Source organism: Anabrus simplex, chromosome 2 (genome assembly GCF_040414725.1).
Source record: "Anabrus simplex isolate iqAnaSimp1 chromosome 2, ASM4041472v1, whole genome shotgun sequence".
NCBI classification, from domain to species: domain Eukaryota; kingdom Metazoa; phylum Arthropoda; class Insecta; order Orthoptera; family Tettigoniidae; genus Anabrus; species Anabrus simplex.
In genome coordinates this window covers 512,994,090-513,020,376 of record NC_090266.1, presented here as the reverse complement: position 1 = coordinate 513,020,376, position 26,287 = coordinate 512,994,090, and the positions used below count along the sequence as shown (strand labels likewise).

At 42.3% G+C, this 26,287-nt stretch overlaps 1 protein-coding gene across 4 annotated transcripts in view; it reads left to right on the top strand.

Moving 5' to 3' along the window:
• The window catches only part of Cirl (Calcium-independent receptor for alpha-latrotoxin), a 666,667-nt gene that overhangs the window by 428,904 nt on the left and 211,476 nt on the right, over positions 1-26,287 (top strand). For all 4 annotated transcript variants that reach the window (XM_067140878.2, XM_067140879.2, XM_067140881.2 and 1 more), the window contains exon 3: positions 17,362-17,554. In XM_067140878.2, the coding sequence (XP_066996979.1) occupies positions 17,362-17,554 (193 nt within the window). The remainder of the gene's footprint in view (positions 1-17,361; positions 17,555-26,287) is intronic.

Below are 26,287 nucleotides of genomic sequence, written 5' to 3'. Positions count from 1 at the left end.
AGTGTGGTTTCAGACCACAGAGAGGCTGTCAGGATCAGATTTTCAGTATGCGCCAGGTAATTGAAAAATGCTACGAGAGGAATAGGCAGTTGTGTTTATGTTTCGTAGATCTAGAGAAAGCATATGACAGGGTACCGAGGGAAAAGATGTCCGCCATAATGGGGGACTATGGAATTAAAGGTAGATTATTAAAATCAATCAAAGGCATTTATGTTGACAATTGGGCTTCAGTGAGAATCGATGGCAGAATGAGTTCTTGGTTCAGGGTACTTACAGGGGTCAGATAAGGCTGTAATCTTTCACCTTTGCTGTTCGTAGTTTACATGGATCATCTGCTGAAAGGTATAAAATGGCAGGGAGGGATTCAGTTAGGTGGAAATGTAGTAAGCAGTCTGGCCTATGCTGACGACTTGGTCTTAATGGCAGATTGTGCCGAAAGCCTGAAGTCTAATATCTTGGAACTTGAAAATAGGTGCAATGAGTATGGTATGAAAATGAGCCTCTCGAAGACTAAATTGATGTCAGTAGGTAAGAAATTCAACAGAATTGAATGTCAGATTGGTGATACAAAGCTAGAACAGGTCGATAATTTCAAGTATTTAGGTTGTGTGTTCTCCCAGGATGGTCATATAGTAAGCGAGATTGAATCAAGGTGTCGTAAAGCTAATGCAGTGAGCTCGCAGTTGCGATCAACAGTATTCTGTAAGAAGGAAGTCAGCTCCCAGACGAAACTATCTTTACATCGGTCCGTTTTCAGACCAACTTTGCTTTACGGGAGCGAAAGCCGGGTGGACTCAGGATATCTTAGTCATAAATTAGAAGTAACAGACATGAAAGTAGCAAGAATGATTGCTGGTACAAACAGGTGGGAACAATGGCAGGAGGGTACTCGGAATGAGGAGATAAAGGCTAATTTCGGAATGAACTCGATGGATGATGCTGTACGCATAAACCGGCTTCGGTGGTGGGGTCATGTGAGGCGAATGGAGGAGGATTGGTTACCTAGGAAAATAATGGTCTCTGCTATGGAGGGTAAGAGAAGTAGAGGTAGACCAAGACGACGATGGTTAGACTCGGTTTGTAACAATTTAAGGATAAGAGGTATAGAACTAAATGAGGCCACAACACTAGTTGCAAATCGAGGATTGTGGCGATGTTTAGTAAATTCACACAGGCTTGCAGACTGAACGCTGAAAGGCATAACAGTCTATAATGATTATGTATGTATGTATGTATGTATGTATGTATGTATGAAGTACAATGGCTGCACTTTCGTCGTGTGTACAGGTTTTGTGACGGATTGCTTTTTAATAACCGCTTTAGCGCGTGGCATCTTTTGAGTGCTTAAACAGTCCTTGTTATCCAGAAATGTATTGTCTACTCTCCCTGAACGATTAAGGCGCTGGCCTTCTGACCGTAACTTGGCAGGTTCGATCCTGGCCTAGTCCAGTGGTATTGGAAGGTGGTCGAATGCGTCACCCTCATGTCGGTAGATTGCGACCAAATTCCGGCACTTCGGCGTCTCCGAAAACCGTAAAAGTAGTTAGTGGGACGTTTAGCCAATAACATAAATTGTCCCTGAACAAAGGAATGTTCGCAATGGAGACGAAAGAGAATCCTGATGAAATAAAATTTAAAGAAGTTTGTTAAGAAGAAAGAGCGCGTTGAGTTTATAGAAAATGTTCCGCCGGGCTGAGTGGCTCAGACGGTTAAAGCGCTGGCCTTCTGACCCCAACTTGGCAGGTTCGATCCTGGCTCAGTCCGGTGGTATTTGAAGGTGCTCAAATACGTCAGCCTCGTGTCGGTAGATTTACTGGCACGTAAAAGAACTCCTGCTGGACTAAATTCCGGCACCTCGGCGTCTCTCCGGCACCTCGGCGTCTCCGAAAACCGTAAAGGAGTAGTTAGTGGGACGTGAAACAAATAACATAATTATTATTAGTAAAATGTTCCACAAAAGTATTGCTGTATACTTTGTGGATCGGTGTGGTGCACACTTCATTACGAAGGGACAAAGAAAAATGTTTTGTAAGAAACATTCTCTTTTGACAAATGTCTAAGAAATGAGTATGTTAGCTCTGAGTGATAGTAAACATGATAGCACCAAATTCTTACATACATTTTATATTTTATCGTAGTTATACTGAAAGAGTTGGCTACGCGGAATGTGCTTTAGCTGGAAGCTACTTTCGGAGCTGGCAGGTTTGAACCCAACCGTTGGCAAGCTTTGGAGATGGTTTGCCGTGGTTTTCCATTTCCACTCCAGGCAAGTGGCCACGGCCGCTACCTTCTAAAACCCCCTCTCCCACCCCATCACAGCGTCAGGTCGCCAAGAAGCTGTGTGCATTACTTTGACGTTAAATCGATAGCTAAATAAATAATTAATATATTATGAATAAATTACAAGTCATTAGTTGTATTTTCTTCTTGGAAACTTTCAAAACCTTAAATAATGTGATAACTAGTGATGTGCGCGAGTGATGCTTGGAATCACGGTACTCGACACTTTCGAGTCCAGGCTCGGACTCGTTTCGCTTGGGAAGACTGGATGACAGCATGACGTCACACTTTCGCTGTCTCGTCCGCTCTTGGATGGATGAAGCATGCGTACAAGTGGTCCCTAAGGTTTTATGGGATTGCGATAGAGCGGTACGATAAAAATATTCTTAATGAATGAGCAAAATAAATAATCTGAATTTTATGGTGACTTGAGAACGATAATACTACAGCTAAATACGCGTATTAAAGTATAAAAATATCCGTTCATGGCGTCTCTCACCACTCCAATGAATATGCCCTCTATTCTAATATTGATAACACAGCTTATCTGGCCTTCTGAGCCCAATTTGGCAGGTTCGATACTGGTTTAGTCCGGTGGTATTTGAAGGTGCTCGGTATGTATGTTCTAACCATAACCTATTGCTAAACGCGCCAAAGCCTACAATCCTCCGAGGGGACAGGCGAATTGTTTATATTTACATCATACTTTCTGCAGATATAATGTAGGGTACTAAGATTTGACGTCCAGAATGTGATGTATGTACAAGTAGCTAATCATAAGACACACCGGGCGAGTTGACCGTGCGGTTAGGGGCGCGTGGCTGTGAGCTTGCATCCGGGAGATAGTGGATTCGATTCCCACTGTCGGCAGCCCTGAAGATGGTTTTCCGTATTTTCCCATTTTCACACCAGTCTAATGTTGGGGTTGTACCTTAAATAAGGCCATGGCCGCTTCCTTCCAACTCCTAGGTCTTTCCTATCCCATCATCGCCATAAGACCTATCTGTGTCGGTGCGACACTAGCAAAAAAAAAAAAAAAAAAAAAAATCATCAGACAGAACATCATTCCGTTCTTGCTGAACAGCTGATGGAACGCATTGAGCAAAATACACCCTCCGTTTTGACGTTTATCATTGCAACACATGACTCTGCAAAGGAACCAAACCGAGTTTAGTCATTAGAAGTTGCGGGAAGGTCGAAGAATAGCGGCGGGATGTACCGGTACTGTAAACATTAACAATGTCAAGTAGGAAGAGATTGGCTGTCTGGGAGTACTTTGATGTCCCTGAAACTGTTCCCAATAAAGCTGTATGCAACATACAGTATGTAATAATACTTTAAGTTAAAACAGAAGTACAAACACCATGCTAAAATACCTGAAAGCACCACAGGAAATTAGTGTGAGAATGCCTGAAGGGCAATTACGTCAGCATCGTGGGATTGACAAGGATCATAGTACATCATTATCATCATCATCATCATCATCATCTGTTTACCCTCCAGGTTCGGTTTTTCCCTCGGACTTAGCGAGGGATCCCACCTCTACCGCCTCAAGGGCAGTGTCCTGGAGCTTCAGACTCTTGGTCGGGGGATACAACTGGGGAGTATGACCAGTACCTCGCCCAGGCGGCCTCACCTGCTATGCTGAACAGGGGCCTTGTGGAGGGATGGGAATATTGGAAGGGATAGGCAAGGAAGAGGGAAGGAAGCGGCCGTGGCCTTAAGTTAGGTACCATCCCGGCATTCGCCTGGAGGAGAAGTGGGAAACCACGGAAAACCACTTCCAGGATGGCTGAGGTGGGAATCGAACCCACCTCTACTCAGGTGACCTCCCGAGGCTGAGTGGACCCCGTTCCAGCCCTCGTACCACGTTTCAAATTTCGTGGCAGAGCCAGGAATCGAACCCGGGCCTCCGGGGTGGCAGCTAATCACGCTAACCACTACCACACAGAGGCGGACATCATAGTACATACCCACGTACTGTAACATAGTTATGTAAACAATGCAAACGTAGTTTAATAACAGAAAATAAATTTTGTAATGTATTACTTACATAAAACAATCTATTACCGGAACTTAAAATAAATATTTTGTGCACTGCTTTTATCTAGGCGCCAACGGCCGTAGCCGTGTTGAAACACCGGATCTCGTGAGATCTCCGAAGTTAAGCAACATTGGGCGTGGTCGATATTTGGATGGGTCGCCACGCGCTGTTGTGGGGGGGGGGGGGGGGGTAAGGGAATGGAGGAGCGGAAGGGAACTGGCCATCCTACCGTACGTATACTCCAGCTCATGCACACCTCTGCTGAGGCTGGGACCTGCCTTCGGGCAGAATACATCCTTCCTTTCTCTCTAGGTTGATGAATATCAATAGTTTTCTTCCTACAGCAACAAAAATATATACTGTAGTTACGTTGTTGGTCAAGGGTGACCGAAGTGCTCACATTTGTAAAAGGGTCCTGTAAATACAGCCATTCTCTCTCACAAAGGAAACATGACGTAGAGCAACAATGATCGACAACCAGAATATTGATATGAACCCAATCCTTTGTGTGTTAATTGTCTGAAGAAATATTCATTACAGTACTTGAATCTGGTGTGGTGTGGGTTTTTTTTTCTAGTGGCTTTACGTCGCACCGACACAGATAGTTCTTATGGCGACGATGGGATAGGAAAGACCTAGGAGGCGGAAGAAAGCAGCCGTGGCCCCCAGCATTTGCCTGGTGTGAAGATGGAAAACCATCCTTAGGGCTGCCGACAAGAATCCACTATCTCACGCCAACTCGCCCGGTTTTTCAGGTATTAAAGGGAGCACCCCACCTAGCCACTGAATGTTAATGTGATTTAATCAAATAGGAATCGGATGAGATTTGCATGTTATTTATGCAGAATGCGTGAATACAATACCGATAAGTGATACTACTACTTCTTCTTTCCCACAGCTGTGGGGTCGCGGGTGCGAACTGCGTCGCACATGGGGATTTGGCCCTGTTTTACGTCCGGATGCCCTTCCTGACGCCAAATCTATATTGCGTGTTTCTGTGGTGATTGGTAGTGTAGTGTGTTGTCTGAATATGAAGAGGAGAGTCACCGAGCTAGATGAATTAATCAGAAGGGATTAACATCTCCGACCCGGTTGGGAATCGAACCCGGGACCCTCTGAACCGAAGGCCAGTACGCTGACCATTCAGCCAACGATTCGGACAATACCAGTAAGTGATACTACAGCACATATATGTTTCTGAACGCCCTACACATGTATCTTCGCAATAAATTTATCTGGCAGTAATATTGTTATTATTTCGCACAATATTATTATACGTTTTCCTATACAAGGGAGTTGCGGGAATAATATTTCATAGCTATCAACAAATCCCTGGTGGCTACTTCCAGGCTGCACAGTAATAATAATAATAATAATAATAATAATAATAATAATAATAATAATAATAATAGAACGCTGCCGTTATCGACATTAGAAAAGGTGGGGTACACAGTGTGGAAATTATCCCCATCCCACGATAATCTTCGGTCCTACTTGTCTATCTTTCAAGTTGACAGTTTCTTAGTAAGTCCTAATTTTTTTGCCTGTATGATAATAATTATCGTAACAATCAAATTATTGGCGGCCGATGACACATGAAAACCAATCATCAGCAGCGAACATATTGCAATCCACATCACAAAAATATTCTGTGGGTGACCCTGAATGCCGTGCACTCCAGTACAATAGATTATAGTTCTAAGACATGCCCACAGATAGCGACACTAGTATGCTTGGACTCGAGTCTGGAGTCGAGTATACCGATTCTAAGAGCACATTATTCAATTCTATTCGATTCCATCGCTAGCCCACCACTAGTGATAACTGTTTGTAGGCAATTATGAGCTTGTTAAGTAAAAAATCGGTCGTACATATTTGTATTATGTGAGACCATGCTTAGAAGCAAGGGATATTTTGGTCACGTGTGTTTTCCGCATACCAGTGTTGTCTAATTCGTTGCGGGGATGGGGGAATTGATTGTGGCCTCTGGATGAATACCATCTGATCACTTATCTGAAGCCGAAGTAGTACAAGTATTTGCGAGGTAGCCGACGGTAGGATTCCCCTTAATTGACCATTATTTAAGTGTGCTGAGCTACCGTGGTCGTTGATTGTGTCTGTGGTAGATGTATCAGAATTGTTAGTGATATACCTTGCTTAGCTTATCAGTTTAGAACTTCCCTATATTGTTGCTGACCTACCTGGTGTGCTTAGTGCTAAAGGAGGAAAGAATTATTCTAATGGTTCAGTAGCTAGGCATCTTGAATAAAACTTACACCCCCTCCCCCTCCTTATGGCACAACAGCCCCGAAGAGCCATGGCCTACCAAGTAACCGATGCTCAGTACGAAGGCCTGCAGATTACGATGTGCCGTGTGGTTGGCTCGTCGCATCCTCTCGGCCGCTATTCTTCATTTCTAGACCGGGGCCGCTCTCTCACCGTGGGGTAGCTCCTCAATTGTAATAAGTAGGCTGTGTGGACCTCATCCTGGTAAAAATCGCTGACCTGGCCGGGAATCAAACTCCGAGCCTCCGGGTAAGAGGCAGACACGCTACCCCTACACCACGGAGCCGGCTGAAGAAAACGATGTGGAATAAAATGTAGAACTTTTCTCTCTCTTTTATTTTTATAGCTGAGCCCACCTGTCTTTCGATCTTTTTACCATGATCATCGTGGCTAGCATCTTTATGCACTGGAGTACATTGGTCGATGTTGCAGAACCAAACCGTGCTGTTAATAAAAGGCGTTTATGCAGGACGGGAACAAATGTTCGCTTACCTCTTGCGGTTATGGTTTCAAATTGATTAGGAGGAAGCTTATACTTCATTAATGGTAGTTCAAAATTGTTGGGTATATTAATTAGACACGAAATTATTCAGTGCTAGTGAAAGTTCTTAAACGTAAGGAATATTATTACTCCGCATTATTATAATAATATAGTACTGGCCTTCATAGTCTCATAGATATACCCTTAAATGCCGTGCTGCTATGCTCGGAATCAGAATATTCATATTGAACCCTTTAAGGTCCTTAAATGATACCTACCTTCCTTACCTATCAGCAGTCGGCACGAGATCTTTCTCTTGTGTCGTTTACGTGTTCTTCGTCACTTGCTTAGGCAAGAGGCGGCTTTCAGTAACTTAATCTATCTACCAAATGAGAGGAATCGAGTCAACGAAATCGATATTTATTCAAGTAATTTAAAATAAAGTCGAAGAGGCACATGGCATTTTAAGAACGAACTCGGTCTTGTCCGTTAAACAAAACAAACAATGACAATCATAACGCTGATGAGATACACTGGCTTTGGAGACCTTAACTCAACTGCCTGAGGGACATCCTTACTAGAAACCACTGTCTTAAGTTAAGAATGAAATAAAGTCTGGAGGTCCCTAAAATCGGCTTTCATGTGAGACTGCATGTCCCATCATGATTCGTGATGATTCAGCCCCGTAGCACGAGCTCTGGAATCTTGGTATAATTAAGGCAGTTCAATCTGTATGTGCCACACAGTGGTTGTACGGCATGGACCCTTAATTGAATCGATGTGACCTGCGATCATGGACCGACACCCAACTTTGTAATTTTCGTAAAAGTCATTCTGAAAGATGACCGCAAGGAAAATTATGCTATAAATGCAGATGGCCCTAATCTAAATCACTGAGGTTGATGACCCCATGACCATCCAAATTTCTAAGTAAAAGGCTGAACGCAAATTAGTTACAGTAGTTGATGACCAAGGTTTCCACATTAATAAATCCCCAGCGCATCTGATGCTTAACAAATCAATATAAAAATGATAACAAAAACGCTCACAACACCTGTGGCAGTAAGTCCTTTGCTATCGGACACGTCCCCTTAATCGTTACGTTAACACCAAAACGACCATTACAACTGTTCCAGTTACACTCACGACAACTGCTCCACACGCTGACAAGGCAGTCCTCAATCCACGGTAGTACACACCCAGTACTCCAAGGTAGTACACAGCTAGTGCTCTGCTCTATATTCTGACTCCGGTGGGGCACAGACGACAACCACCACTTCTGCCGTGAAGCTCCAATCGCTCATCCACGTCGATATGTTCAACTAACATATTGTTACGAATAAAAACTTTGCTTTATCGGACTAATTTAGGATAAACCAATTAGTATACATTGCCAGTATTGACTAGTGGAATGAATGAGGCATGTCGAAATAATAAACAAGCGACATTCTTTTCTTAGGTAAGAAGGATAACTGCATTTCGCTGGAGTGCTCCTGGAGAGCAATGACCGACTTGGAGATGAAGGTTCTCGCCCGCTATCAAGCGGAAACCGCAGCGGTAAAGGCCGACCCTGACAGGCTCACTACACCGAGGTCGGAGGCTACCCACCCCTTCAGCAGAGCCTTATGCTGCAACAGATCCCCGTAGAGATTCTCGGGAGTTGGATCCACCCAAATTTACAGTCAGCATATACTGTAGAATCTACTGTATATGACTCATCTTCATACAATCACCGCAGTTTATAGTTAAGTCAGCTCTAATTTCGCAATTCTTGTAGACAATATCACTTATGTAGAGTAAACCAATTATTATAGTACATGCCATGTTGCTTTTACTTCAAAAACGACACGGAACATGACGTAATAGTATTTTGCGGAGCTAGCGGGAAGAAACTGGATCGAGTATTAAGAAAACATATTCACGAATAACGCAATATAAGGTCATTAGAATCTTGTCTAGGAAGTGGAGATAATTCTGTTCCGTTGGCAGTAGAACTAATCAATAGTACATCCGTTATCTCGCTTCCGTTTTCCTTATCATTGGTAATAATAATAATAATAATAATAATAATAATAATAATAATAATAATAATAATATGAGCCTCCGTGGCTCAGGCGACAGCGCGCCGGCCACTCATCGCTGGGTTCCGTGGTTCAAATCCCGGTCAGCCCATGCGAGATTTGTGCCGGACAAAGCGGAGGCAGGACGGGTTTTTCGCCGGGTACTCCGGTTTTCCCTGTCATTTCATTCCAGCATAATTTCATATCATCATATCATTTCATTAATCATTACCCTAGAGGAGTGCGACAGGCTTCGGCAGCCGGCACAATTCCTATCCTCGCCGCTAGATGGAAGCTTCATTCATTCCATTCCTGACCCGGTCGAAAGATTGGAAACAGGCTGTGGATTTTCATTTTCAATACTAATAATGTGCAGACATTTTGATCTGACGCGATCTAGGCCGCTTGCATCAATTTCGACGTTCTTTTTTACTTTACCAAATGCCGGAGTAAATCGGATCTCCTTTGGGCGATCTATAGCCGAGTTTTAATTACCTTTGTTGGGTAAATGCGAAATGTGTCACCAGAAGTTTTTTTACATGGCTACATTGTACTACATGGAGTGTCTAATGGCTTTTTTTCACCCTTAAAAACTCCAGCTACCCCTGGCGGTTTTCAAATCGCGATCTTGGGATCCGGGGGCCTTCTCTCTACCACTGAGTCACAGTAGAAGCTTTTTTTATTGGTGTTCAGTCAATACAGAATTCACAAAATCAGTTACAATCCATCGAAACCCACCTTCTCTTCTATTGCAAGCTAACATATAGGGCCTATATTTTAGCGATAATAAAACTATCCTGATCCGGAGCGTGTATTAATGGACCAAATTTCCCGCTTTTCTATTGTTATCTAAATTGTTTCAAACTGTTAAGGGGGACGATTCTTGACAGAAACACGCGATTTACACTTTGGTACTACTACTACTACTACTACTACTACTACTACTACTACTACTACTACTATTACTACTAAAATGTTTTTATTCCTCCCCTGAAGGGCGAGGCGGGCCTCTTAGACGGTGACGCCGTCTCTCAGGCCGGGAGATTTGTTGCGGTGAGGGGTATGCTCGGAGAAATTGAGGGGGTTGGCGGCCGTGGCCTATACTAGGAACTGTCCCGGCATTCGCCTTAGTGCAGGAGAATGGAAAACCACGGAAACCTATTCTCAGGACATCCGACGGTTGGGGCCAGCCGTGAGGTCCAGCCCTGTCCTGTCTCCCGAATGCAGAGGCGTAGAGGCACGGTAGAGCCGTGGCCTCCCCTCCTCTGCTCGGTCTAAGAGGCCCGCCTTCCCCTTCAAGGGAGGAATGACAACAACTTAGTATAGTAGTAGTAGTAGTAACGTGTAAATCGCGTGTGTCTGTAAAGAATCGTCCCCCATAACAGTTCGGAACAATTGAGATAAAAATAGTAGAAAAGCGGGAAATTTAGTCCATTAATACACGTTCTAGATCATGATAGTTTTATTATCGCTAAAATATAGGCCCTATATGTTAGCTTGCAATGGAAGAGAATTTGGGTTTCGACGGATTGCAACTGATTTTGTGAATTCCGTATTGACTGAACACCAATAAAAAAAGCTTCTATTGTGACTCAGTGGTAGAGAGAAGGCCTCCGGATCCCAAGATCGCGATTTCAAAACCGTCGGGGGTAGTTGGAGTTTTCAAGGGCGAAAAAAAGCATTTAGACACCCCATGTAGTACAATGTCGCCATGAAAAAACCTCTGGTGACACATTTCGCATTTACCCAACAAAGGTAATTAAAACTCGGCTATAGATCGTCCAAAGAAGATCCGATTTACTCTGTCATTTGGTGAAGTAAAGCAGAACGTCGAAATTGATGCAAGCGGCCTAGATGGCGTCAGATCAAAATGTCTGCACATTATTAGTATTGAAAATGAAAATCCACAACCTGTTTCCAATCATTCGACCGGGTCAGGAATTGAATGAATGAAGCCCCCATCTAGCGGCGAGGATAGGAATTGTGCCGGCTGCCGAAGCCTGTCGCACTCCTCTAGGGTAATGATTAATGAAATGATATGATGATATGAAATTATGCTGGAATGAAATGACAGGGAAAACCGGAGTACCCGGCGAAAAACCCGTCCTGCCTCCGCTTTGTCCGGCACAAATCTCGCATGGGCTGACCGGGATTTGAACCACGGAACCCAGCGATGAGTGGCCGGCGCGCTGTCGCCTGAGCCACGGAGGCTCATATTATTATTATTATTATTATTATTATTATTATTATTATTATTATTATTATTATTATTACCAATGATAAGGAAAACGGAAGCGAGATAACGGATGTACTATTGATTAGTTCTACTGCCAACGGAACAGAATTATCTCCACTTCCTAGACAAGATTCTAATGACCTTATATTGCGTTATTCGTGAATATGTTTTCTTAATACTCGATCCAGTTTCTTCCCGCTAGCTCCGCAAAATACTATTACGTCATGTTCCGTGTCGTTTTTGAAGTAAAAGCAACATGGCATGTACTATAATAATTGGTTTACTCTACATAAGTGATATTGTCTACAAGAATTGCGAAATTAGAGCTGACTTAACTATAAACTGCGGTGATTGTATGAAGATGAGTCATATACAGTAGATTCTACAGTATATGCTGACTGTAAATTTGGGTGGATCCAACTCCCGAGAATCTCTACGGGGATCTGTTGCAGCATAAGGCTCTGCTGAAGGGGTGGGTAGCCTCCGACCTCGGTGTAGTGAGCCTGTCAGGGTCGGCCTTTACCGCTGCGGTTTCCGCTTGATAGCGGGCGAGAACCTTCATCTCCAAGTCGGTCATTGCTCTCCAGCGAAAAGCACTCCAGCGAAATGCAGTTATCCTTCTTACCTAAGAAAAGAATGTCGCTTGTTTATTATTTCGATATGCCTCGTTCATTCCACTAGTCAATACTGGGTATGTATACTAATTAGTTCTTCCTAAATTAGTCCGATAAAGCAATGTTTTTATTCGTAACAATGTTAGTTGAACAGTTAACAGTTACGTATTTATTGTGAACTTTTCGAAAAACAAAGGAATGTTTATTTTTAGATGTGGTACGTTTTTGTAGCCAGTATCTTAAACCCGGAATAAGTGAAAATACCTGTTTCACTAAACTTGACGACACCTACTTAGTTCACCACCGGGCGAGTTGGCCGTGCAGTTAGGAGCGCGCAGCTGTGAGCTCGCATTCGGGAGATAGTGGGTTCGAACCCCACTGTCGGCAGCCCTGAAGATTGTTTTACGTGGTTTCCCATTTTCACACCACGCAAATGCTGGGGCTGTACGTTAATAATTGAGGCCACGGCCGCTTCCTTTCCATTCCTAGGCCTTTGCTGTCCCATCGTCGCCATAAGACCCAACTCTGTCGGTGCGACGTAAAACAACTAGAAAAAGAAACTTAGTTCACCATATTTTGTTCACTACCTAAAATTATATTTTTGTGTGTTTAGTAATAATTGTATGTGCCACACCTAGTTTTAATGACTACTATGAATGTTTTGATTTCTGAAATGTTTTCAAAACTGGACACTTACGGTATTTGTAAATGCTGTTTTAAGTTGTGTTGACACTGCTCACATTTCTTTCAGGTTAAACACCAATTAATACACCATGCATTATGTCTATATCCTGCCGTATATGTCGCTGGCCAACAAGATACATATCCCTGGTGTTTTTAGTACTGACCCGCAGTGTATTTCTTGCATTTGTAGTTTTTAAAACAAAGTGACAATTCAATCTTGTTAGGCGTCATTTCGGTCACACTGCTTATATTACTTAAAAAAACACATGAATATTCAGTTTATTTATAACCGCAAATTATTCTTTCCATAGCAGTGATGAATAATTATGTTCTGTAGTCACTACATTTTTAACTAGAATGTTTAATAATCTATGTGTGAGCCCCGAAATTCCTTAAATAATTCAAACGAAATGCCATTGTTTGTTTCTTAAACAAAACATACGCTTTCAGGCAAGTTACGAGGTACAATACAAACTGACAAAAATGTCGAAGGATCAATTCACAACAATCTATTTTCTTAATGAGAGCGTGGCCGCAATAATGTAAAATCTAGACCAAATGGTCTTATTCCAGTACGTTCATTTCAAATGTAACCACTTTCAGCGCTGCTGCTTAATGAAATGATCGACGGGCGTTTTAACTACAATTTGCTGTATGTCGCACCGACACGGATATGTCTTATGGCAACGATGGGGTAGGAAAGGCTAGTGGGAAGAAGCGACCGTTGCCTTAATTAAGGCACAGCCCCGGCATTTGCATAGTGTGAAAATAGGGAAATCGTCGCCATAAGACCTATCTGTGTCGGTGCGACGTAAAGCCCCTAGCAAAAAAAAAAAAAGGGGGAAACCACCGGAAGCCATCCTCAGGGCTGCCGACAATGAGGTTCGAACCCACTATGTCCCGAATGCAAACTGATATTTACGTGACCCAAACCGCGCAGCCCTTTGGTAGGTAATTTATCGTTGAAACGGCAATTGCACCAACTTTCTTTTCGAAACTATCACGTTTGAAAATGTCCTCTATTGGGATAATAGGTTACGCCGCTTATGCTCAAGGTTACGGGATGAACTGTTCGTAGAGTGCTCAAATCTGAGGGCCCTTTGCAGTGATTGTCAACTCGTCACTAATTAGTCACTATTTACGGAAGTCTCTTGTCCTCACAGCAAGTGTGAGGCTGGCTGGTATTTTCCTGGAATGGGTGATCCTTCCGTATTCTTGATTGACAGATCTCGCCTTTCACTTCGCTTCGCACACACCAGTCGCGTAACACAGCAACTTCCCGCAGCCGGGGTCGAACGTATGCCCATTAGTTATCATGAATGACTGCTGTTCACTTGGCTCGACTCCAGACAAGACCAGTAACTCTTAAAATCAATTCACGTGACCGCTCCACACACTGAAGTACTCGGCACATGTCACTCAACAAGATGACACAGCACCAACTACTGAACAACGACAGCAACTCTCAACAGTAACAACTCAACACTCCTTAATGACGACACACTCTTAACACTCACTAATCTTGTTCGCGGGGAGCCTGCTTTTATATGACTGCTGATGATTCTAGTATCTTCGGGGTGCGGCCAGAATGCGAACGTTCTAATTTCGCTTTCCGGAAAATTAATGGAGACATCAGACGAAAAGTACAATACAGGGGAAGGCCATCACATATCTTTAAGCCGGTAGGGAGTTTGCCGGCCTTGCTCATTCATCCCTTCCAGGAAATAAGGGGCTTTCAGAGGGCTGGTAGTCGCATGAGCACGTAACAGTATACTTTTACAAAAACAACAAACGTACAAAGTAAAAGGTACCCGTTTGCAAATTTACCGGAGAAAAGATTCAACATTGAAATGTATAAGTATTTTCTTTCCCTTTATTGTAATTTCATGATTTGCTATTTGGCTTCTCTTTACCAGACCAATATATTTTCGGTTGAGCATTTTGTTGAGCCTGTAACATCGTTGATACATTTTTAAAATACCACATTTGTTTCATCAGTTATCATATCACCTTCGCAAATAGCGACAAATTTGTAATGACCAGGATGAAAGTTCCTTGGACAGTTGACTCAGGTTCTGAGGAAACATGCCGTCGGTGGTCATTGACTGTGTGTTGAATGTTTTCATTTTGCTCAATGTGCATTGCATGTTCATTATCTTATGAGGAATAAACAGAAATATGTGGAGCATCAACTCGTTTGTGCACAGTCATTTCCGGTAACGTGACCGAACTGATGTCTTCATTCAGTTGACGACCGTTCCTGCCCAACGCTTTTCTGATTGTTCGGTAGGAACGTCCAAACAGTATCATAATTAAACAAGCAGCAGTGAATGTACGTGATTAATCTGACTTCGAATAAACGTAACTATCGATTCTGCGATGAATACCAACAGCTAACAAATCAAATTACACCACAATGTATTTACCAGTATGATTCTCACATGTCTGTCGTGATTCCCATCTCTTCAGGGGGAACAGAGACTCATTGCGCGACAGGATCGAACTGTCGGTTCACATGAACAAGTATTCGGTTGCGGAATAGGAGTCGGCTCGATAAACAGGACGGGCACTTGAAACATACGAAACAAAATTAAGTCTATTAGAGAGGTTTGTCATTGTGAACTAGATGGACGTCAAGTAGGGACCTGTGACCGAACTGACGATTCGGGTTGCATGCTGGAAAATTCATAATCACGGAAACTGCTATTGTATAAAACAGGTACCTTGTTGAAACAATTTTATCAAAATAACTTTATACATCATTTTTGTAGAAAATTCCTTTTCTGTGCCCGTCAGTGATACAGGGAATAAATTTGCTCCTATTGAGGTAACCAGCCACATGCATATCTAGTAACTACGCCACGCAGCCGATTCTTCATGGAATAACTGCTAAAACACAGTTTGAAAACTAAAATAAATAAATGAATGAATGAATGAATGATATAATATAGTCTACCTACTAAACAACTTTCAGGCGATACTCTTCAAACATGTACTTTACCAGTCAGTGTTGCCATTATTTCCAGTTAATCACGTGATCTACTTAATTCTACCGAGGGTATATTATCGTGCAAACTGTTGGGCTCAGCCGTAAAGGCAAGAGGATAACAGTTACAGTATTCTCCTATTACTCAACCATGGGTAGGTTATTATTATTATTATTATTATTATTATTATTATTATTATTATTATTATTATTATTATTATTATTATTATTATTATTATTTAAAACTGAAACCTGTCTTCACATTGCTGTTGGATTTTACCGTATAATTTACCAATTTCTTTTTCCTTTTCCCCATTGAGTTATACGTATTTTACCTCCTTATTTGTCGATAGTGACTGTTAATAAGGCACTGGCTTCGTTGTACCGTGATAAAGCAGTTTGCTTTTCTAACTTGATACTTTGACTCTTCGTAGTGCACATGTAGAATAAACCAGCCTTTATTTACCTGTTTGGTGACCTTGATGTTGGCATATGCATAGTAGCATCATCTGACCTCTGTGCAAAATTATTAGCATGCTCTCATGCAGCATGGCCCCGTGGACGATTTATCTTTATACAATTCATCTCAGTCAGAAATTGTGGAACACTACCCGACTCAAAAAGTAATCAGTAGAAAATGTCTCCTAGTACAGAAGGAAGGAACACACCACAGATATTCCTTGGTTAGTTAATACGTGGAGGTTTATCTACATTTTGTAAGTAAAGGAATGCACGTCTCTGCTTTTAAAACGAGTTTAAATAATAGAATACACTTCCTCCCTCAAGTTCCGGATCATCAGAAACTGGATTGCAGTAAACAAATACGATCTCCTCAAGTGGGTTTGATAGATAATTTAGAATAATCCTTATTACAGTGAGTTTGCGAGCCTCCGTGGCTCAGTCGGCAGCGCGTCGGCCTCTCACCGCTGGATACCGTGGTTCAAATCCCGGACACTCCATGTGAGATTTGTGCTGGACAAAGCGGAGGCGGGACAGGTTTTTTCTCCGGGTACTCCGATTTTCCCTGTCATCTTTCATTCCAGCAACACTCTCTATTCTCATTTCATAGCATTTATCAGTCATTAATAGATCACTTTGAGAGTGGCGACCCCATCGTACTAATAGCCTATATTTGCTTCATTCATCACATCCCTGACCCGGTCAATGATTGGAAAACAGGTTGTAGGTTTTCATTTTCACGGTGAGTTTGCCTGTTACTGCATAAACATTATAATAACAGTAGAGCTAAGGACTATTTTATACCCGTTTCACTTAAGTTATCAATTTTTTGTCCTGGATTTTAAACAGCATTGCTTAAATTATAACACTCGCTACGAAATGCTTTAAACAATGCTTGTTACTTCCCTAATGTAAGATATTAAAAGAGCAAGACATAACATATTTTATGACGAAAAGCCCTAACATGGGACAAGATACTGTATACAAAGTTTGACACCGATTTTTCCGTACAAGTATCCGCTCAATTTTTGTGTCAGGAAGTGTACAATATAATTTCATAGCGGTTACATTGTAGGAGTTGTTTACTTTTGAGAGCGTAAAGGCTATTTATTTGTGAAACGTGTGGAATTTCTAGTAATATGTATTAGTTTATATTATTTACTCGCTATTAATCCCAGTCATGAGTAATTACGCTTCAATTAATTTGAATGTAACCTTGTTTCGTCTACAGAGCAGCCACGATACGACACTGCTTACGCCTGCGAGGGCAAGACATTAAAGATCGAGTGCAAGGAAGGGGAGCTAATCCATCTGATCCGAGCCAACTACGGCCGCTTCTCCATCACAATATGCAACGACCATGGGAACACGGAATGGAGCGTCAATTGTATGTCTCCGAAGTCACTCAGGGTCCTGCATACCAGGTGAGTCTCTGAGAGTGTGTAAATTTCATTGTTGAGTTAGTCTATTACCTTGTCTTATATTGGCTTTGTCGTTGGAAGTGCGATTCGTTCTCGTGATGAAACTGTACAAATGTCTATTTCATGTTGTTGATTTGTGATTAACCTGTGCGGTCTGTCATTTTAGAGAACAGAAATGTACGGCTATGCTTAAAATTTGTTGCTTGGTACACTGGGCGCATGCATACTTTTTACTTCGTGCTTTCTAATGAATAGCTTTTGTGCTGTCCTCACCACTCTTAGACAGTGTTGTATTAATACCCATAAAAATTGACGCGCAGTCAGTCTAGATACCTTCACACGGTAACCGAGGGCATGACGACGACGACGACGATGATGATGATTATTATTATTATTATTATTATTATTATTATTATTATTATTATTATTATTATTATTATCATCCATAAAATGGAAAATCATTGTAGGAAGCGTACTTACGAGGACAGCGGACTGTTGGATCTAAACATAGCATACTACCGAGCTCGATAGCTGCAGTCGCTTAAGTGCGGCCAGTATCCAGTAATCGGGAGATAGTGGGTTCGAGCCCCACTGTCGGCAGCCCTGAAGATGGTTTTCCGTGGTTTCCCATTTTCACACCAGGCAAATGCTGGGGCTGTACCTTAAGACCACGGCCGCCTCCTTCCAATTCCTAGGCCTATCCTATCCCATCGTCTCCATAAGACCTATCTGTGTCGGTGCGACGTAAAGCAAATAGAAAAAAAATCATAGCATACTATCCAGTATTCGTCGGGACATAGTAGGTCCGAACCCCATTGTCGGCAGCCCTGAAGATGGTTTTCTGTGCTTTCCCATTTTCACACCAGGCAAATGCTGGTGCTGTATATTAATTTAGGCCATGGCCGCTTCCTTCCCACTCCTAGCCCTTTCCTGTCCCATCGTCGCCACAAGACCTACTGTGTCGGTGCGACGTAAAGCAATTTGTAAAAAATAAATAAAAAATAAACAGCATACTTCGGGAAGCCATTACATTATGACCACCTACCTAACACTGTGTAGGACCATCTTTAGCCCGCAGAACCGCGGCCATTCGGCGAGGCATCGATTCAGCGAGGTGACTGATGTTGTTCTGGTGTATCTCACATCACAAGCTCAACAGCAAGTCTTCCAGTTGGCGTACACTGCGGGGTTGTAATCATGTAGAATAAACCCACTTCTCCAAGTCGAACCACAAATGTGTAATTGGGTTGATAACCGGGCTGTTCGTGAGCCACGGTATTAAAGTAAATTCTATGACATTTTTTCTTCCAAGCAGTCCTTCACAACTGGCAGTGTGGCATGACGCATTGTCTTGTTGGATGTGGCTGTCACAAGCAGGAACACTGTTGACATGAACGAATGAACTTTGTTCCCAGTAGTGTCTAGATACCGGACGGTTTTCAGAGACTGGTGTATCGAGTAGTGAGCCCTAGTGTGTGCCGTGAAAACAGCGCCAGACCCCCACACCTTGTCTGTCAGACTGTCTCAACACAAAAGTACAACCAAGTGCCAAAGCCTCCAATGGCAATCGACGTACACGTGCTCTGCCGTCTATGTGATGAACCATTGTTGTACTTCTGGGTGATTTCCTGTAGTTACTCTGAACAATGCGCGACAGCCTCAGTTGGTCTCTGCGGTAAATGAGCTGCTGTCGGCACACGGCTGGTCGACGTGTCGTCATTTGCCCATCGTTGCACCACTTTCGATACAGGCTCACAACAGTGGCATGAGAGCAGCCGACAAGCCACGCTATTTTAGAGGTTTTGGTGCCGAGGCGCCGTGGCATCACAGTTTGACATTTATTAAACTCGGTAGAGGTCGCCCGCTTTTCCCATTCTGATGCCGGGGACACAAATAACAGTGAGCCTGTATATCTGCCCTATGTACCATTCTGCCTGCGTGTCACATGTACCTCTCCGCGCTCCATGCGGGACAGGTTTTTCTCCGAGTACTCCGGTTTTCCCTGTCATATTTCATTCCAGCAACACTCTCCATTAACATTTCATGCATCCGGGAGATAGGGGGTTCGAATCCCACTGTCGGCAGCCCTGAAGATGGTTTTCCGTGGTTTCCCATTTTCACACCAGGCAAATGCTGGGGCTGTACCTTAATTAAGGCCACGGCCGCTTCCTTCCAACTCCTAGGCCTATCCTATCCCATCGTCGCCATAAGACCTATCTGTGTCGGTGCGACGTAAAGCCCATAGCATTTCATTTCATCTATCATTCATTTATCATTGCCCCAGAGGAGTGCGACAGAGTTCGGCAGCCGGCACATTTCCTATCCTCGCCGCTACATGAGGCTTCATTCATATCATTCCTGACCCGGTCGGATGACTGGAAACAGGCTGTGGATTTTTCAGTAAAGTTTGTTATCACTTGATGGGTGCAGTATTTTTGCATATTTCTTGGTACTGGTCAGAACAGAAAAGTCTCCACTGATCTCAGAGTCCCTTGTATGACGATAGACGGTGATATTATGGAAGCTGTTGAAGTATGGGTGGTGAAGAGTACAGTAATACCATTAATGGCGCAAGTGCACCTGGATACTATAAAAGTTGGTACTCGTAGGATCAGTTGTGTTGTAATAGCACTTTTTGGCTTAGTGAGGAAAGCAATGACAAGCTACCACACTTCTCATTTTGCCTAGTACAGGTGTTCGTCGGTGGATGCAGAGACGGGGTGGCCACGGCTGATCCATGGCTCTGCAACTCTGTATTCGGGAGACGGAGAGGGGCTGGTCCCCACCGTTGGCAGTACTGAGTGGTTTCCCCATTCTCCTGCAGTAAGGCGAATGGCGGCCACGGCCGCCAACACTCTCGCCTTCACTACAAATCTCCTGGCCTCAGAGATGGCGTAGTAGTGCCACCGTCGGGTTTTGTCGTTTCTCAATAATCGCATAACCAGGCTTCGGATATTAATGCATTTAAAATGCCAAAATATGCATTGATAAACATAAATATTATATCAGTTAGGAATAAATTTACATTATAAAAATAAGTGTTACACTTTAAACATCGGGAAAATTTTTAAAAGATATATATATATATATATAATTCACAGCATGATACAGTAGGTGTTCAAATACAAACTTGCGCCTATTTTCACTTAAAATGGTCTTGTACTCAGAAAACACAATCTCTAAATCACATTCCGCAATTGGAGCATATTCCAAATTAACGAAATCAGAGACTTCGAGGAACATTGCACTGTCAGTTGTTTCTTTGCCTTGCAGAACACCAGAAATATTTTCAAGTTTGTGGAGAGCGGAGTTTTCCTAACACTACACTCTGCACATTTTCCGAGAAAACTTGATATGTTAGGTTCATTAGAAATCATTCAACTTCTTCAACGATTCCAGTACTAACGTGAAGGGACAGTCCTTCTTTCTTGCAAGTTCTTGATGGCTAAAGGTATACACATGAAATTGGAACGAATGAATATAAGTTGCTCAAGAACACCATCTTTGCTGAACATTTCTTATGCTCCTTTAATAGATCCAATTTCTTCAGAATAGATGCCTTCAACTACCTCTTTTATTACTTAAAAATAATCTGCATAATAAGCAGCACCTTCGAGCCACGTTTCCCATCTTGTATGAACTGATGAAGGTGGGAGTGGCATATTACCAACTGTGTCCAAAAAGATGTTCTGGCGACGTGGGACTTTCATAAATTATCTTTTCACTGTAAAGATCAAAACGTTTACTTCAGCAAAGGAAGCTCATACTATTCCAGCGACTCGATGAAGCCTGTGTGCTGCACATATGACGTGAAACAACTTGGGATATACGGTAATATCCTAAGAACTCCTATGGCTTTGAACATGCAAGGTGCAGCATCAGTGCAGGTCACGAGAACATGATCGCAAGGAAGGGGTGATGGCCACAGAAAGCTAAGTGCATCATTGAAAAATACAGCAACTGTTCAGTGATTCATTTTATTATTAGGTAACACATCCATAATTAGTAGATATGGTTGTCTCTCTCTTCTTCCTCTCCTAAAATTCTAAACACGAAGTTAATTACAGATCCACGTCCGTTGTTTCGTCTAGCGAGACCAAAGTATGTTTTCTTCTTCTTGTTCTTATTCTTCATCTTCTTGATTGCGATTCAACTCCGCATAAACAGCCATTAAACCTCCTTGATGAATACAATGCTTATATTAAAGGCCATATGGAATATATTATACTACTAGGGGAAGGGCATAACCATTAAAGTCGGGTCTAGATGACTGGCTAGATAGTAAACAGAAATAACAGTAAGATCACAGGGATACAGGGTACTGTATCTTCTCGCAAGCGTGATTCATCACGGCATTTAACTACCAAACAGACAAGACCGAATCACACATAAAGGAGGGTGTTAGTAAAGTTATGCTGTGAGTATTCTTTCCTGAAGAAAATGGACGAGTGACTCTGCCAGTTGAACTGTTGGGCTATGCAATAGACAGGAGACATTCAAGGGCAGTTGAAAACCCAATTTCATCATTTTCTGAAGAAAATTATTCCGCTGATGATTGAATTTCTCACATTGGAACAAAATATGGGTGAAAGTATCGACTTATTTACCATGTTCATAGATATTCGAATCGATCACCTTTATTCAAAAAAAATGGTCAGAGGTAGAGGCATGATTGAGTCTTAATATTATCGTGGTTATATGCCGTCTCGTGTAGGAACCTGTAGAAAACCATGGATGTTTTGGTGATCGTCTGCAAAATATCAAATAAATGTTTCTCTTTATACTGAGACTCACATTTACAATTTTCAATCCAGATCTTCCTTCCCTTAGCATTTTCCATTAGTTTTGCCATTTTATAAAGGTCGAGAAATAATTCTTCCTAATTGTTCATTCATCTGGGACTGGTTGTTTCGTATACTCCTCCAGAAACTGAACCAAGTTCTTGTTGTTTAGTTTAGACAATGGTATGTTTGTCGAGACAAACGCTTTACACAAGTTTTCATTGACTTTATTTCGTGTTGGTCCAGGTTTAACTAAAGCTGTGGTTACAAGAGACTTGGTGTTATTGTTTCACGTTTACCATATTTAATTTATTCTGTTTGTTGTTTGAAGATGTTGTTGAATTTGATACGTTTTAGTTGCCGTTACGGCTGTGCTACAGTATTTACAAAACAAAATACTTCCGTCAATTGAATAGTCTTCAAACTCGCGTACATATGCTTTCAGTACATCTCTAACAGTTCTGTTCTTCTCAGGTATTAAGTAGCAACAACACATCCTTTAATGTACTATGAACGCCGTCTCTCAGGCCGGGAGATTTTTTGTTATGATGGACATGCTCGGAGAAGTGAGGGGGGGTTGGCGGCCGTGGCCTATACTAGAAACTGTCCCGGCATTCGCCTTATAGTGCAGGAGAATGGAAAACCACGGGAAATCATTCTCAGGGCAGCCGACGGTTAGAGCTGGCCGTGAGGTCCAGCCCTGTCCCGTCTACCGAATGCAGAGGCGTAGAGCCACGGTAGAACCGTGGCCACCCCTCCTCTGCTCGGTTGGCCGGTCAGAGTGCAGAGCTGTTGGACCACGGACCAGCCGTGGCCACTTATGGGCCGAAACTAGTGATGGGATAATCGAATAACGTCCATCCGAATATTTAGATAATCGAATGAGTTTCAAATATTACTCCGTTTTAACGCATAGAATATTGGATGCGTCATGAATAAAATTTTCCGCTTTTTTTTTTTAACAAGTTGTTTTAGTTTAGTTTAGTTTAGTAATGTTTTATTTTACCTGGCAAGATTAAGATTTTAGGTCGCACCGGCACAAAAAGGTCTTATCGCGACTATGGGAGAGGAAAGGCATAAGAATGGGAAGGAAGCGGCCGTGGCATTAATTAACCACGGAAAACCATCTTCAGGACTGCCGACAATGGGGTTTGAACCCATTATCTCCCGAATACTGGATACTGGTCGCACTTAAGCGGTTGCAGCTATCCGTTTAAGCGTGACGGATCGATAATGGATTGAAATAAGCGAATAGATGAACTCTTGTGAAAAACAAACTACATGAGCGAATCAACTGTCTTAATAACATCATTTTTCTTTCGAATGCAGTTCCGAATGAATAATCGAAAAAATAATAGTGTAGAAATTCACTATTCGATTGCCACATTGATACGAATGGAGTTTCGGATGGAATTTTGTTACTTTCATTGATCTGTCTCAGTTTTATCCTTGGCTTTGACAAAATGAAAGTGACTGAGGTATGACTGATGCTAGTAATACCATTCTTATGCAGCCAGTCCCTGCTACGAATGGTGTGAAAATGTTGCTCATAGAGTAGGTTGGTGTATGCATTTCACTGGACTTGGCAGACTGATATAGCAACGTTTGGTTCGGTGAGGAAAGCAACGGGAAACTACCTCGCTCCTCAATTCCCTAGTACAATAAAAATAATCGAAAATAATCGAATGGAAAAATATTCACTATTCGATTGCCTCATTCATTCGCATGAATAATCGAAAAATAATTGAATAAGCGATTATTTTGTATTCGATTATCCCATCACTGCCGAAACCCACTCTGCATCTACCGACCGTAGTTCTTCGTATACGACTGCATGTTAAGTTCTTTGCGGGTTTGTGTGATGCATATATGTGTATGTGGCGCGGTATTAGGGAACTCTCACCAGGCCGTGATAGTGCCAAATAATACAGGTGTATTCAAAGTTGCACTAGTTCTTCTTTATACGACACGTGGTTTACCATGTCTCAAGCAGTTCCTAAGCGCAAGTTCGTGATGTGCTCGTAAGCGTTCTGCTTGCATTGCATTGCACACGCTGTTCGGAACCGTACCGAGAAGAGCCGAGAGTCGCCGAGTTGAGCAGATACCGGGCCCAGCTGGGCTTGACCGAGCCGGGTTGGAATGGGTTGCGGACTGGGAGGGAGGGAACAATGCACCTGGGTGTCTTGCATTGAAACCTGGCCGGAGTTCCCGTAACCAGCCGCGAGATGTCGGCGTGCCCTAAGCTCCTTTGTTCCTTCAATTTTACTTCATCCCGCATTCTGACTGCAGCCGTAGGCGTGGTGCTACATGTCTCATTCCTCCTGCACCATGTTACTCTAGATATTCCTTAGCGGCGAAAAGTTCATTTTAGGTTCAACTTCACCAAAGCGAGGTGATTTTAAGACAGAATTTTAGCATAGCTTTATTTTAGACACCCAATGACTCCTAAAGATTACGCTTATTAACTTTCTCTTTTGCTAGTTGAGAGATAGCATCTCTCTTCCCGACACTTCATTTGAATCATGATTTTTATATCATGCATGTAGACTGTTATAATAACGAATTAATTTAATATAATGCTGAAATAGAAACAAAAATATTCCCGTGGCAATAATAGTCTTATGATTTGCTTCAGTGGGTATCACAGGGGCATATCCAGAAAATAATTTCAGCAGGACGGAAGCAGGGGAGATGGTGGTTTTAAGTATAGGTTATCTCTTATAGTGATTGGCTAATTATGAAACCTGAAAGCATAACAAAATTAACATACTATATCTACAACACATTTAACAACCATAATGCAGGATCATTGTATAATTAGTGAACATGTCCTCGGACACTCCCGGCACTGAAAGCCATACGCCATTTCATTTCATTGTATATTAGTAAGAGAAAACATAATTTGATTAAAAATCACTCGTATAGCACTAAAGGAAGGCGGTGGTTTCCTTTTCTGAATACATCTAGCTCACTCTTTTGAGTTGAGTTCTATATCTGAAGCACCAAATCCTTCAACCGATCATTTGATATTGTAGTCCTTCAATAGGTTTTTAATCTCATTAAAGTGTCCGGTCCATTGGCTCAATGGTCATAAGTACTAATCTTCAGCTCAGAGGGTCCCAGGCTCGATTCCAGGCCCAGTCGTGGATTTTAATAAGGTATGGTTAATTCTCCTCGCTCATGTTGGTCTCAATACACTTCTCTTCATCTGCACATCACGATACTAACCATACCAGAAAAAAGCCGTAGTGATTACATGCTTCCACATAGGGTTGGCGTGATGAAGGGCACCTGGCCGTAAAACTAGTCCAAATCCATATCAAGTGCCGATCCCAATAATTTGGGAAGAAGAAGAAGAAGAAGAAGAAGAAGAAAACTCTCTCTGAATTAGAAAAGAACCATTCACTCGATGATGGTGAAGCAGGTAACGAAGCTGCAATCCGTAACATGACAAATGGATGAAGTAACTTCATCAGGGACATCCGGTGCTTCCAAAAATGTTTGCTGTTTTATCACATCCAGTCAGCTGTGATTACACTCTCATTCAGGCAGCTTGTACAATAAAAGTATCTTAAAGTTGCATCGCTTCTGAATGGATTATATGCACATGATGTAGATTACATTAGTATATTTTATAGGAATGAAATGTGCGAAAATGATGTGTTGTGCATTATGCTACTACTAAAGACTACCCAATATTGAGGTGGTTTTCCACATATTTCATGACTTGTAATCAGGATTTAGTCGTTACATTATTCTTCGAGATTTTTCTGGGGGGGGGGGGATATATCTTTAACCAAACACACACACCTCTGTTGTGTCAGTTACTTTACTGAGGTATGCTCCAGTAGTGGCAGTAAGTAGTAATAAGACTTGGAAAATACAAACTAGCCCAATTTTCAGAGTTCTGTTACCTTGAATTATCGCTCAACAATAATCAAAGCATGAGTGAGGT